The sequence below is a fragment of the Lates calcarifer genome, linkage group LG16_LG22, assembly GCF_001640805.2.
Source record: "Lates calcarifer isolate ASB-BC8 linkage group LG16_LG22, TLL_Latcal_v3, whole genome shotgun sequence".
NCBI lineage: Eukaryota > Metazoa > Chordata > Actinopteri > Centropomidae > Lates > Lates calcarifer.
The window spans coordinates 12,521,603-12,535,314 of NC_066848.1; the positions used below are offsets into that span (position 1 = coordinate 12,521,603).

General features: G+C 40.6%; 1 protein-coding gene across 1 annotated transcript in view; it reads right to left on the reverse strand.

Annotated features, from left to right (window-relative positions):
- The window catches only part of ryr2b (ryanodine receptor 2b (cardiac)), a 57,746-nt gene that overhangs the window by 36,215 nt on the left and 7,819 nt on the right, over positions 1-13,712 (reverse strand). The window contains 28 exon segments of the mRNA XM_018696974.2: positions 5-137; positions 276-390; positions 546-822; positions 1,286-1,426; positions 1,562-1,673; positions 1,871-2,071; positions 2,214-2,849; positions 2,958-3,171; positions 3,452-3,678; positions 3,826-3,912; positions 4,015-4,174; positions 4,337-4,497; positions 4,765-4,879; positions 5,169-5,301; positions 5,594-5,780; positions 5,954-6,164; positions 6,337-6,509; positions 7,215-7,423; positions 7,668-7,815; positions 8,023-8,182; positions 8,364-8,447; positions 8,606-8,709; positions 8,899-9,003; positions 9,179-9,398; positions 9,572-9,764; positions 10,597-10,838; positions 12,915-13,048; positions 13,348-13,466. Coding sequence (XP_018552490.1) covers positions 5-137; positions 276-390; positions 546-822; positions 1,286-1,426; positions 1,562-1,673; positions 1,871-2,071; positions 2,214-2,849; positions 2,958-3,171; positions 3,452-3,678; positions 3,826-3,912; positions 4,015-4,174; positions 4,337-4,497; positions 4,765-4,879; positions 5,169-5,301; positions 5,594-5,780; positions 5,954-6,164; positions 6,337-6,509; positions 7,215-7,423; positions 7,668-7,815; positions 8,023-8,182; positions 8,364-8,447; positions 8,606-8,709; positions 8,899-9,003; positions 9,179-9,398; positions 9,572-9,764; positions 10,597-10,838; positions 12,915-13,048; positions 13,348-13,466 — 5,001 coding nt within the window.

Consider the following 13,712-nt stretch of genomic DNA (forward strand, 5'->3'; position numbering starts at 1 on the left):
TTACCAAGTCCAACACTGCTGTTTTCCAGCAGGTAACTGAGATGGTCAAAGAGGGCTCCCTGATTGTGACGACTGATGCGGCAGAAATAACACAGGAATCTACAGCAGCTGGCTACCATCTTGGGAAAGGTAATCTCCTGATAAGAGAAAATTAATGCATTGATACAAAGAAAAGCAAAAAGTGGCAGTAGGACTAACTGTAACTGCCAAGTTAATGATGCACATGAACCTTCATTTTCCCCATGTATCACTATAAATTTTCATTTATCTCTCACCTTCGACTTCCCTTCGCCCAGAACATTGACCATCACCTCCATCACAGTCTCATGCATCCCCAGTGCCCTCATGAGGTTGGGGTGTTGGTAGAAAACTTTATTATTCATGATGTCACTGTACATGAAAATACAAGACAAACTTAAAGAGTATTTTCCATATGATGATGCATATGTGTTAAAATCAATCAATACTAATAATCACAGATGATAACAATTATCAAAAAGTGTCAAAAGACGCAACCCCATGTCACACTGTAAATCTCCCCCTACCCCAGTTTTCTAATCATCAGCCTCTCCTCTTCTTTCCCCATGCGAACGCTGAGGAGAGAGCGGATTTGGCCCAGGGAGGACAGGAGGGTCACGGTGTCCTCCACTGAAGCTTGGCTGATCGTATAGGCTCTGCAAAGTGGTCCTGCCATTTGGCCCCCGAGGCCCTGATACTGGCGGTGCAGCAATGAGAAGACAGCTCTAACCAGCTCAGGGTCCTCAATCTCACTCTCTTGGGCCCAGCGCACCATCGTCTCAGAGATCAGCTTTTTGAGGGACTCTGAAGAAGTACCAGCAGGTGAAAACTGATTAAGTATGGGGATGGAATCCTGTCACCCATGTGTTTAAATACAACAGAGCCAGCTGTGATATATGATGAAAAACTGGATATGTGGTTTATTTATTTATTTATTTTGATGATACATTTTTAGGTAGTAATCCAACAAGAGGATTTTATTGGGCCTGCTACAGTAGATCTGCCACTGGCCAGATTCAACATACTGTAACTCTAATAAGAGGTAAATACTTGATATTCTCATTCATACGAGTATATGCACTTTCACCAAATTCTTCTCTTATCGTAACTCAACTATGTTTCTATACATTATTCTTCCTTGAACTAAAAAATACATTGCATGATCCCACGTGTAGGCAAATTGATAGGGCATATGGCTGTGATAAAATGCAATTGTTTTGAAGAGCACAGCATCAAAAATGGGCTTTCAAAACATAGGCACACTTACTGGCACTCTGCGGTCTACACTCCTCTACTTCTACAGATGTCTTTCTCAGCCCAGAGACTCTCACCACTAGACCGAGAAGTCGATCTCTTACAGACATCTCAGCATCCTCTTCATCCTCTGAGTCACTGTCCGATTCAATTCCTGCACAATAACAGCAAAATAAGATGAGATTTCCTCAGAGGCAATCGCGGTAAGTGCCTCCTCAGAGCTTTTTCATAGTTTCCTGGCTCAGTGAAGATTAATAATGAATCACTCAAAGATAAACAGCATTCTAACCACAGTGTGTGTTAAGGAGGTGATGAAAGTCTTGCAAGAGCTGTTGAATTTCCACTGGACATGGACAGTTCTCATGCTGCTCATCCTCTCTGAAGCTCAGCAGCATGTTGATCTAAAGACAGATAGATGACACAGACAGTATAGACAATAGTCTATCAAATGCCACAGCTATATTGCGAATTATAATAACCAAGCATTTTTTGTTTTGTTTTGTTGACTGAACAGCTCCTGGAACATAGCAGAAACCACAACTATGTATTTTACACATGAATTCCTAATATTTCTAATTTCAGTTTTAGCCCATTTCACCTGCTCCTGTGGAGGTGAGCGGAACTCCTTGGTCTTGCGGGCAGTTAGGGCAGCAGACATGTTGAGCGCCTGCATGACCTGGTTGTAGCGAAAGCGTTGGTTTTCCTGCAGCTGACCCACAAACTTGTCGGCGAAGGCAACCACAGCTTCCACCCTGTGGCGCACTTGGCTGTCACACAGGTAGGACAGCAAATGGCAGAGCTGGAGAGAGAAATGTGTTCAGTTTTCTTTTATGATTCATTTTAAACTGACACTAAACAAAACATATGAAGCTAGTCCAAAATGACACCCAATGGAAAGAAAGGAAGACAAACATGTAAAAGAAATCTGCTTTTTTGTTCACCTCAAGTTTGACAGCCTCTGGAAGCTTCATTTGAAGAAGTCCTTGTTTAGGAGTGCCATTTTCCTTGCCCCCTTTCCATTCCTGTTCATCATCATAATCATCATCACCACTCGCCTCTTCTTCCTCTGTCTCATCAGGGGATTCAACATCCATGGATAAGACTACTGGCTCTATCAGTCTCAGAACTTTTCTCAGATCTTCATCCCTAAATACACCCATTACCAGCAGGGTATAGAAGAGTCTAATTAGGGGAACCAGCAGAAGCTCAATGCTGCCTCCTACAGGATCCCTCACACCCTGACCCACAGCCCACACCGCTGCAGTCAGCATCTCTACAGTCAGATTCTTCAGCAGGTTCAGAGGGATTTCTGGGCTGTCTGTGCAGGCTATTTCAACTATGTCATCTCCTTCTATCCCATCACTCCTCACAAAACAAAGAGATGAGAAGCGCATCTGTGGTTTAAGGGATGTGCTAAGACTAGTCCTGGAAAAGCCTTCTGGAGGTTGACCACTCCCCCCATTAATGCCATTTGCAGAGCCAGAATAAAGGGTGATTTCTCTGGTCTGGTCTGTCATAGGCACAATGTATTCATGGTTCATCATGATACATGCTGTGGCGTGGCCACTGAGGTAAACCTAAAGAACAAACAGAAGAATATTCATTCATATGTTCTCAGGAGATTCCTTATACTCTTGTCAATAAATGCAATGTAAAGAAAAGCAGCAACTTCAATATGCAATTACTTGAAAAAGTAGCTGATAAAATGCAGAGCGCAAGGGGCCAGGAAGGTTGGGATTCTGAATGGCATGAAGGACCTGGGACTGGTCCACATGACTGCAAATAGCATGGCAAACTCTGGTGTTTCCAAGGGTGCATAAAGAGCAGTAGAGGAGGAGAGTGTGGAGGTGAAAGGTCAAGAGGTCATCAAGTTCGGACAGCTCCAAAATGTCAACGCACCTGGAAGTATATGTCATCAGATATGGTCAATTTCAGTGTTGCTACTTCAAATTAAAGCTCTGGTTGGTAACTTGGCAAAATAGTGGCATGTGAAAAGAAGGTCAGAACTTGCAGCTGCAGTCTCTTGCATTTTTGACACTAAACAAGTGCGGTATTTTCAAATTAGAGTGGATGACATGTCAGATGACAGAAACATTATAAACAACACATGTATCACTTTCTGGGCCTTTAAATCTGCTGGACAAACTCCAAAGACATATTTGTATTCCTGCTCTTTAACCTGTTTTCATCAGGGATCTGAAGGGCCATGACTTGCAGAGGCTCCGAGCACTGGATTCTCCAGCCATGGCACTCATCTGGCCGATCTACCAACACCTTTAATGGGTGGTCTGGTACTCTGGTCCATGAAAACGGGCTGAGATGCTGGACCTGAAACCTTGGAGGACACTGAGGAGTGGCATTTCTTCTTTGGCTGTGAAGCAAGCCTGCTGACAGTGGCATCACATTCTGGATGAAGAGACAGACCATTAGTAATGGCGTAACAGACCTCCTTAGATTTACAAAATAAAAACAATGACTGAAAACTTACATCCTTACATTCTACAAGGATGAAAACATGTCTTTCATATGATCAGCAATGAAAACTTTCTTCACCTTAACTCGTCCCAGTTCAAACTGAAACATGTTGCTGGTGGTGGGCTTGACAAAAACAGCAGGAAACAGCTTTGTACTGGCTTCCACCTGGTTAGTGGTGAAACAATTGTACCTCATTTCAATAATACAATACAACGTGTTTAATATAATTAACCATAATTACTTCAATTAGTTTCTTCTGCGACCTACTTGGTAGAAAGTGGCCATCTCCACCCCACTGGAGGTAAAGGTGAGCAGCCCAGTGGCTGTGTCAATCAAACAGCCAATTTCTAACCCTGCACTTCTCCGACTCTGAGACAGGCCTGTTGCTTCTCCAGCACATACCATGTAACAGTTACACCGCTTCACACTGCACAAAAGGATAGTGGTATGTTTAATTATCCATTTTGATGCCAATTTATGGCACAATGGAAAACAAAATTTAAGTTGTTCAGTAATACAGTGGTGTAAGAGGGATAATCATGGTAATGTCATCCATACTAATAATATAACTTTACTGATGCACACTGACCTTTCCTGGACTTTGCCACTGTCGTCTCCAAGGGTGACAGTCACGGTGTGGACATAGTCTGTGTCAAATGTCATGTCACGTTGATGAAAGTCAGAGGTCACCCAGCCCACCCACACATTAAATGGCTCCTGGCCTGGAAGAACCCTCACTGAGTAGTAATACTGAAACAGAGAGGTCAGTTGGTGTCACTGTTTGGTATTTGCATTCTACATTTTAATTGTGGCTGGTAATTACTGTTCATTTACCAGCAAAGAGCTGAAGTGCAATACATACGCATAAGCACATAAGTGGAGTGCCCAGATACATCTAGTCTTTTGTCATTATTTGTAGGCATTTATATTTAGTTTTCTTATTAGGATTGATTTTTTGTATGTTCTGTGGTTAACTGGTTATGATGGGATGAAATAATGAGATACTCAAAGTCTTACTCTGGAGCTCTGGATAAGGTGATCATAGTTATCTTTGTCGACAACAACATCTTCGAGAAGCCGTGCAGACGAGTTGCTGCTGACTAAACCTGGTTTAGTCCTCTTCAACATGAACCTTACAGAACAGAAACACACATTATTTGTGACTGTGGTGAGACAGACAGTCTGTTTGCGGTCTTCAATTCTTCGGTTTTCTGTCTCATTTCATTTGGAAAAACTTCAAGTCACAACCATACATATTCTGATCACATGGGGAAAAAAAATATAGGAAAACAGCAGTAGCATAATTTTTCTAACTAGTAATTATCCTAACTAAAGTAAGACTGCTGAACCACTCCTCTATATTCCAAATTATAAGCATTTCATTTCATTATTTTCCTGATTTACGTTTTTCCGCAGCCTACCGTTGTTTCAATCTTGATGTTTTGTCTTGACTGTGATCCTTATGGTTGAGCTCATCTCTTGAGCCAGCAAAGCTGTGGGCTGACTTCATCAGCACTTCAAAGTCAGAGTCCAACTCCTCTTGCTCGTTCCTTCCTAAAAAGGACAACAGGAATTAATTACAGAAAGACCGTGGGGAGCTTAAGCGGAACAACTCATCAAGGTCATTATGGTAGAATATCACTAATCTGGAATAACTGCAAACAACAGCTATCAAGATTTCACTAATCATTCCATTCAATTTCCATTATTTATACATGCTGCATCAGTAATAATGACATTTGTTGTGTGTTATGGCAAACCAAGCAAGTCCCTTGTGAAGTCTTGGAGAGTTTTCTGTGGTTAACTACAGCAGGCTATATATGATATAATATAATATCATGTGAACCTGGAGAGACAGTGTTGGAGGCCACCGGAAGAACACCCCCTGCAGGACTAGTGAGGACGGCAGCACATTGGACAGACATGCTGAGCCGGTAAAAGCCCATCTCATTGCCACCACTGTGGTGTGCAAACAACCGCTGAGAGACCCTCAGGCTGGATAGAGAATCCGCTAAACCAGTGATCTTAGTGACCTTGAATAAGATATGAATAAGATTTGAAACATTAGTGTTGTCAGTTAACCAGTGCTATTAACAACCATGAGTCCCATAAAGGCCTTTATTGAAATATTGCACAAAAAATTATTACCATATGCATATTAACCAACTACGAGATAAAAGGCAGTGTTTAAATTGTATAAACGAACCTGTAAGTTGTGGTCATTAGGCAGTATGGAGTTAAACTGAGGCTGTTTCCAACTCATCCACAAGGCTGGATCTCTGGCCATGTTGACAGCAAATGGCTCATAGCCCTCCTGTAGGCCACACACGGTGAAATACTGCAGAGAGTCCACTTGGCGGCCAAGGTTCAGCCTCCCCATCTGGTTCACCCCAACACTGACTACCGGCAACAGGCCTAAAAATATGGGGAGAGACAAAATAAAAAATATGATATATGTTGGACTTTTTCAAGAAAGGGCCAGTACTGCCAAATGAAAAATCAATGTTTTGATTTATTATCTTTCAGCTTAATAGACAGTATCAAGTCTGTGCAATACACTGTATAAAGTCAAAAACTCTTTCAAACCATCTCTGGATATCAAAGTCCTTGGCAGCCAGCTCTGATCCTCTGTCATTAAACAGCACCTCTCCATTGAGCGTGACCACCATGATGCGTTCAGCCATGTCCACCAAGCAACCCACCACATCGCCTTTCTGCCACGGACGTCCCAGGGGTTCACCGCCCTGATGGTACCACTGAGCCTGAAAGCAACAGGAAGACAATTTAGACAGAAAAAAAAGACAAGTGTAAAAGGCTCATGTAGGAACAGGAAAAGAGGTAAAAGAACTATCACAGTTCAGATGGAGATGACATGTTAGTAGGATCATAAGACTCAGCTCAGCATTACAGTGTACTGTGCCCCAGTTTGATTATTTCGATAATTGTTCATGTTACTTAATAGCAAATATAACAATCATTTTTTTGTCTACTGGTCTTAAATAATGTGGAAATAGTTCGGCAAAAACTGGCATGTTGTTTAATCAGGGGTTACACATCTTAATTACAGCTTTGCAATAATTGTGACCAGCTGTGTTGCTGGTCAAGCATCAGTGGAATTCAGATTATACAGCATGGGCGTGCAACTTGCATGCTGAAGTTAACTACTCCATCTGACTTTTATTGTTTAATTTCAATTCCTGTCATTAGATGAACACAGGGCCACGATTCTGTCAAAACATCCTCTGGCATCACGAATAATGACACAACCAGAATACACCAGTTTACCAACAGAATTTGGCTTTTTATTAGACCCTGTCATACTGTAATTCTGTAGACTGCAAGAGTAAAACAAGAAATGTTGGCTCCTGAGGCCCCGTTTTTTCAACACACTTTGGTTTTATTATGCTAAAAGGAAACAACACTGACCACATGACCATATTCGGGACTGCAAACTTCAAATATCTCACCTCAAATCCATCAAAGACATATGCCTGGTCATCTGAGCCGAGCTCTTTATCGGGGGTGCAGCTTGGTCGAGCCCAGCCCACTCTCATATTCCCTGCTGTCAGTATTTCGAATTCAAAATACCACTTGCCTCGGGTCACAGTGTATGATTTATCTGGTCTGAACACACTGCACTTCTCAGCAGAGATGAGACATGCATTTGATAATGTGGCTGTAAACAGAGAAAATATGGTTACATGCCAGAATAATAACTAATTTGCATTCAAGTCCCATTAAACAGAGTGTATCTTTGCAATACAATGTTGACAAATGTTGCAATGTTGTCAATATTCTGTAAAATGGAGCAACAAAACAGCTGTGTCTTAATTAAACTTACATTCATTTACTTATGCTGGTTACATTAAAGTAATTAAGCTATAACTGACTAAGACTGATAACAGGGCTTTGAGACATACTCCGTTCCTGGTTGAGAGGCTCCAGGCTGTAACCGTAGGCCAGAAGAGTAAAGACAGCCTCTCTGACACTCTCCCTGCCCACTCTCCTACTCCTTTCATCAAGGAGACTGTAGGGCACAAGGTACGGGCTCCGCTTCGCTTTCACATCCTAATAATACAGATGCATAGAGTAAAAATGGCAAACTATATTTGTCAGAGAACAGTATCAATGTGTGAGCTGACAGAACACAGGTACACTATGTACAGTATTCCTCATTCTATCAGAGTGAGACAACATAGAATACTATGACAGAAAACACATTGCTCGTCCTCTGCAGTACCAGATCAATGCAGTAATACAGCATGGATCAGAAACCTGTTGGGCTCCATAGGTCCATCCCTGCTTGATACGCTCTCTAGCCCATACATTGTGATCATTCTCTGCCAGCAAGTTGATCACTTCCTCATGGATTGGGCTCAGAAAAACCTGGCTCAAGTCTACTGGGGCAGGTCTATAGCCACTGGGCTGCTCATACCTAGGAAAGAGATTTTTATTTTTTTTTTTAATGGACATGAACATGTCAAGTGAGGAAATGACACTCAAAAAATATTGTTAAACAAAGGGCTATTATGTAGTTGTGCTTATGCGTACATGACAGTCATCAGACAAAGAGTTTCAATAGGCATGAAAAATTAGACACATTGAATATTACATACTTGGTGGCAAGCCTCATATACTTGACTCTCTCTGCAGCATGGTCATCAGTCAAACAGATGTAGAAACCAAGAGCAAGGAGGGTCCTCCATTACAAAAATAAACAGAAACATTCACTTTTCACGAAGACAAGCCCCAAAACATAACTGATTCACTTCAGTTCAATTCTGTTCAACAAATGAATCAAAACAATCAAGTAGATGGAAGGTTTTGTCTGTTTTATGATACAGGTATTAGACCTCACCTGAGGATATCCTGAGCCAGTTGAAGGTTCTGGGTCCGCTCTTGCTCTGGCAGCTTGGAGAACTCCACCAGGCAGGGATCATGCCTCTTACTCTCATCTCTCACCTGTTTGACACAAGCTAATTGTTTTCAAACTGCAAGCACCACTGAGGTAAGCAGAATCAGTCACCTTTCTTTAAAATTCTTGCATACTAAAAGTGCTTGAATTATTAATCAAATATAATTCAGATGATATGTGCAATGTTTAAATAATGCCAGTAGTTAAATTATTATTATCTGCTTCTCTTTTCTTACAGGTCCATGTGTCCATCCATGATCAATCTTGTCCATTACCCAGAGTTCATGGATATTTTGAGCCATTTTTTCTCGGATGTCCTCAAGTTGTGAGGGCAATACCACCTATGAGGATAATATGAGTAAATTGGTGTATTTCAGTAAAAATGTAAGCAGTAAACTGCTAATTGAATAAAAATATGTTATACTTTTTAAAATCTGAAATCTCTACATGAAAAATAAATGAGAAATTAATTATTGTGTAAAATAAAATCTGTTCGATTTGAATGCTGATTTGTACCTTGCTAATGTCCACTGGTGTGGGAGTGAAGGTAACTGGAGTGACAGGCACTAAGGGTCCAATGAGGTCTTGTTTCCCTTCTCCATGATCCAAGATGTATTTCTGACATGGCTCTACCTTCAGCTTCACTCTTGGGAGCAGCACCTCAGAGCATGGAGCAAAGCCTGGCGGCGGTAGGAAGCGAAACTCCCCATGTCTTCCCCCAAACAGAAAACGAACCCTGGCATCCAGAAATGGGACAAAGAAATCATTTACTGTATGTGCTTAGGTTCATACAGTAAATATATACTAAGGAAAAAAATGCATACAGCCCTCTGAAAACAAATTACAAACAGTACTGAATACACTATGTTAAGCCAAACAGTTAAACACAAGCATATTTCCACTACTGACTTGACTCCAGCAGAAAAGCTGACCACAGGATAAAGAAGTCCATCAGCACTGAAGTTCTCAAACATGCCCTGCACAGGTAGACCGTTGACCCGGAAAGAGATGCAGGGAGCACTGAGGTCAAGACAGCAGCTGACCACATCGTCATTTTTCAGCAGGTGAGGGAAGGGAGAGCTCACTCTGCGACCCACACAACCTAAGATTCAGAAGGCACACCCTTTGAAGTCCACATGCTTAATCAAATGAAACCACCAACAACTAAAATTAAATCAGATGCATGTATACAGTATAATTCATATATCCACCCATACCAAATCAATTCTAAATTCCCACATGGAATCACTCAGTTTTGTATTCAGTGTTGTTTCCCCATACTGGACAAAACTAAAAGGCAGTAAACACCTATTAATTTTCACAAGTTTTCTTGTTTTCGATATCTTAATGTGGTATAAATAAATCTTTGTTAAAATCCAAAGCATTGTTGCTGCAGGACACTCACTGCGAGAATTACTGCTGCTGATTTATTATAGTCACCAACAATCTCCCTCTATGCAGGCTTAAGGAACAAACAGTAATATGTTACAGGCTCTCTCTAGTTAATTAAGTGTTGCTGAACAATGGTAGTCACTGCTGTTTTTTCAATGCTTGCTCAGATTTCAAGTTTTTCTATACAAGAAAATTAAAAAGCCTCCACTTTAATTGAATACTCTTGTCGTTCCCCTTAATTAGACATGGTAAATATCATATATATGCTTTTGTGGCATCAAGTTAAATGCAATAAGATCAAAACCGTAAGCTAGGTCGTATATCATTTTCTGTTTTTCTTTTAAATCTTTTTCAGCCTATATTCTGTCCCTTATTCTATTTATTCTAAGTTAAGAATCAATCTAGTGACAGCTCACTATTGTGTGTCTGACCAAACTGAGCAAGCATGGTTATATATGGAACTATAATTCAGTGAGCAAGTTCTCCAGTAGTACTTATACTGTACAATGAATCCTGGGTCTCCTGTTTGATCTCACCCCCACCTGACCACAAGTGAAGCCCATCAAAGCCGTAGGAGCAGAGGTCGTCTCCCACCCCGTTGCCTCCCCAGCCTTCTCCTCCTGTGGGCCTTGGGTGGTAGCCCTCAGTGCAAGCCCAGCCAACACGCAGGTGTGTGGGCTCAGGGGTGAGGAAGGGCTCAACATGATCCACAATCAGCTCATAGTACCACCTCCGATGCTGGGCTGAATCTTCTCCCATTGCCAGGAAAATGTTTGGCCTCATGCTGTGGTAGTGAGGTGTACCCCCGGAGACAAAGGGGCAAAAAAGACAGAGGACATTGCCATTCTTTGGTAAGATGAAGTTATATATGTTTTGAAAATACTGTTTTAGTATAATATCCATCTTAAAGATATGAAGAAATTTAACAAAATTTTACAACTACATGATTAAGAACACCACAAACAAATATTAATTAAGATCTTAAAATCTTGAGAAAATTAAAAGCAGCTCACAACCTCATGAAGTAAAACACTAAAAACAACACAGATGGTGGCAAATATGGTGATTTATCACCATCTGCGAAAAAATTATCATGCTAAACTAGAAACATGGGATGAGGGGTATAAACAACTGGAGTGACCCAAATCGCACTGACTTTTGTTGTACCAAAAATGAATACTGAACTGAATACCTAATTCATGTGTAGACCATCCCTGGAAGATGCTCGTTTTATTTTTACCATACTTCATTTCACTTATGCAGGGCATTTTGTAGTCTGGGCACAGAGCATAACTCAACTTTCATAGTATAGTGCATTGTAATAAATATATAAATGAATGAACAAAAACAGAACCAGGCTCTTGTAGAGGCTCTCCTTTTGACCTTCCAATATCAGTGCTCAAACCAAATTACTAGAAATAATGTGGAATTAGAGCATGAGAAACAATAACATGGAAAGGTATGTGGACAAGAAAATCACCAATATGTTGCTTGAATTCTGAAGTCTGACCAACACAATGTCTGGAGAATAAACGCTAGTTCATATGATGACATTAATCTTGCCCTTGACATAGCTCTCATGACAGGGAAGACGTGAGGACAGAAAGATGGAACTGAGACAATGGGACAAGGACACACAGGGAAACGTATGACCTGATTAAGATGATGTAAGAGATTGGATGATAATCAATGAGAGGAATCAATAAAGAAAAAATAATAATAATGGGAGAGGGAGCATCTGGGAGAACTGGCAAAATGTGGTGGGTAAGGAGGGGAAGACAGAGAAGAAAAAGAAAACTGATGAGATAAAGGAAATGAGAATGAAAGCAGACATACTAATGAGGCATTTAGCTGAACAAGAAGTAAAAGTGATCGAATGAGAAATGGCTTGAGGAGGAAGAGAGCGCTAGGGAATGGACTGAGCAGGTGTGAAGAATATGAAACAAAATAAGCTATGAGGCCTGAGGAACAAAATGGGCTGCTGATAGAGAAAAGCATGATAAAGGAAGGCAGCTGCTGGGGAAGAAAGGGCAGATGGAGTAAAAAAAAAAGAAAGAAAAAAAAAAAAGGGAAATGGAAACTGCCTACAAGATCAGACTGGCACAGTGAGCCAAAATATTGAGAGACAGAAGAAGAACATTAAACTTGATGAAACTGACTAAAAATCATCCAAAGAATAACTCAGTTGTGCCATACCACCTCAGGCAGCGAGTAACTTTTCCAAAGTCTCATTGGAAGAGGCTGAGATGAAGACGCCTGTGTTCTGACACCAACATTATTGGTCTGATCTATTCAGACAAAAGGAATTAGTGAAGCAAATTAAGAGACAACAGTAGAGGAGACAAGTAATTCTTCAATTAACTCAAGACCAGCAGAGAAAAAGGTGAGTGCTGAACTGTGGAGAAAGCTATGTGTTGTATCAAGAATGTGGACATCAGTGCAGATTGAAACTTTCAAGGATATCAAAGTCTGCAGCAGTGAGACTCTACAGTTGATAAACAACACTCAGCTCAACAAATGCAGAAGCAAGACTGAGAAGGGCAAGAGAAAAAAAACAACTCTCATTCAGTGTTTGAGTAAACAAAGCAAAGCCAGAATATAAGACGATGCACTCCATGCAACACACAATTTTTTAAATGTAATCTTTTGTTATAATACATGATTTTCCTAATGTTTATATATTTTGTATACTTGTGTGTCTGATTATTCTGTGCAGAGAATGAAATATACAGGTAAAATTAGAGACAAATGCAGATATACAGAGAAATTCAAAAAAAGAAAGAATAAGACAGAATGGAGAAGAATGACTCAGAGACTAAACAAGGTTGTTCCCATTTAGAGAAAATTTTCTGAACTGTACCTGGTGACCTGATTAACCAGACGTGTTTGGAGTAGCAAGTCTCTGTCTGGCAGCAGGTTGTCGCAGATGTGGTTCTGATTGGACCGTACTGCCACACCATTGCACACACACAGGGAGCACAGCACCTCCAGCACCTGGAACACAAACTGTCAACACCTCATCGAGCAATAGCTCGATAAACACACAGAAATGATCCCACATTAGGGAACAGATCAACAAATGCTATTAAAGTTAAATTAAAGTCGCAATGTTTGTTTCTGCGCTTTTGCATTGATTCAACAGTGACATCAGTTCATCTCCAAATGGTAAACTCTGTAGTGATATTTATGACAATAGTGCATTTTCTCCATGAAAGCACAGCATTCCAGCCAATAAATATAGTACCAACATAACCATAATAGCAATATAGACAATATACACTTGCATACACTACCTTGTGGTTGCATCCATGCTTATCTAGAAAAGAGATGATAGAGTGAATGTGTCCTTCTTTGATGACATTCAGTGCTTCAGGACTCTCCACTAGGATACAATGCAGAACCTCCAAGACCCCTGCACATGACAGTATGCAACTACATGACTACATGGAAGGTACCCTGTATTACTGTCTATATTATCATGAGATTTTGCAATGATGCTGATAGATTTGATAACTAATGTCAGAAATGATGGACAGCAGATAACAATGTATACCCAGAATATTTCACTACATAATCACAAATGTAAAACAACTAACAGTGATATAAAAAAAAATATGTATTTTTTAGTGTTTTGCTACTGAAAAACAGGATTATTATT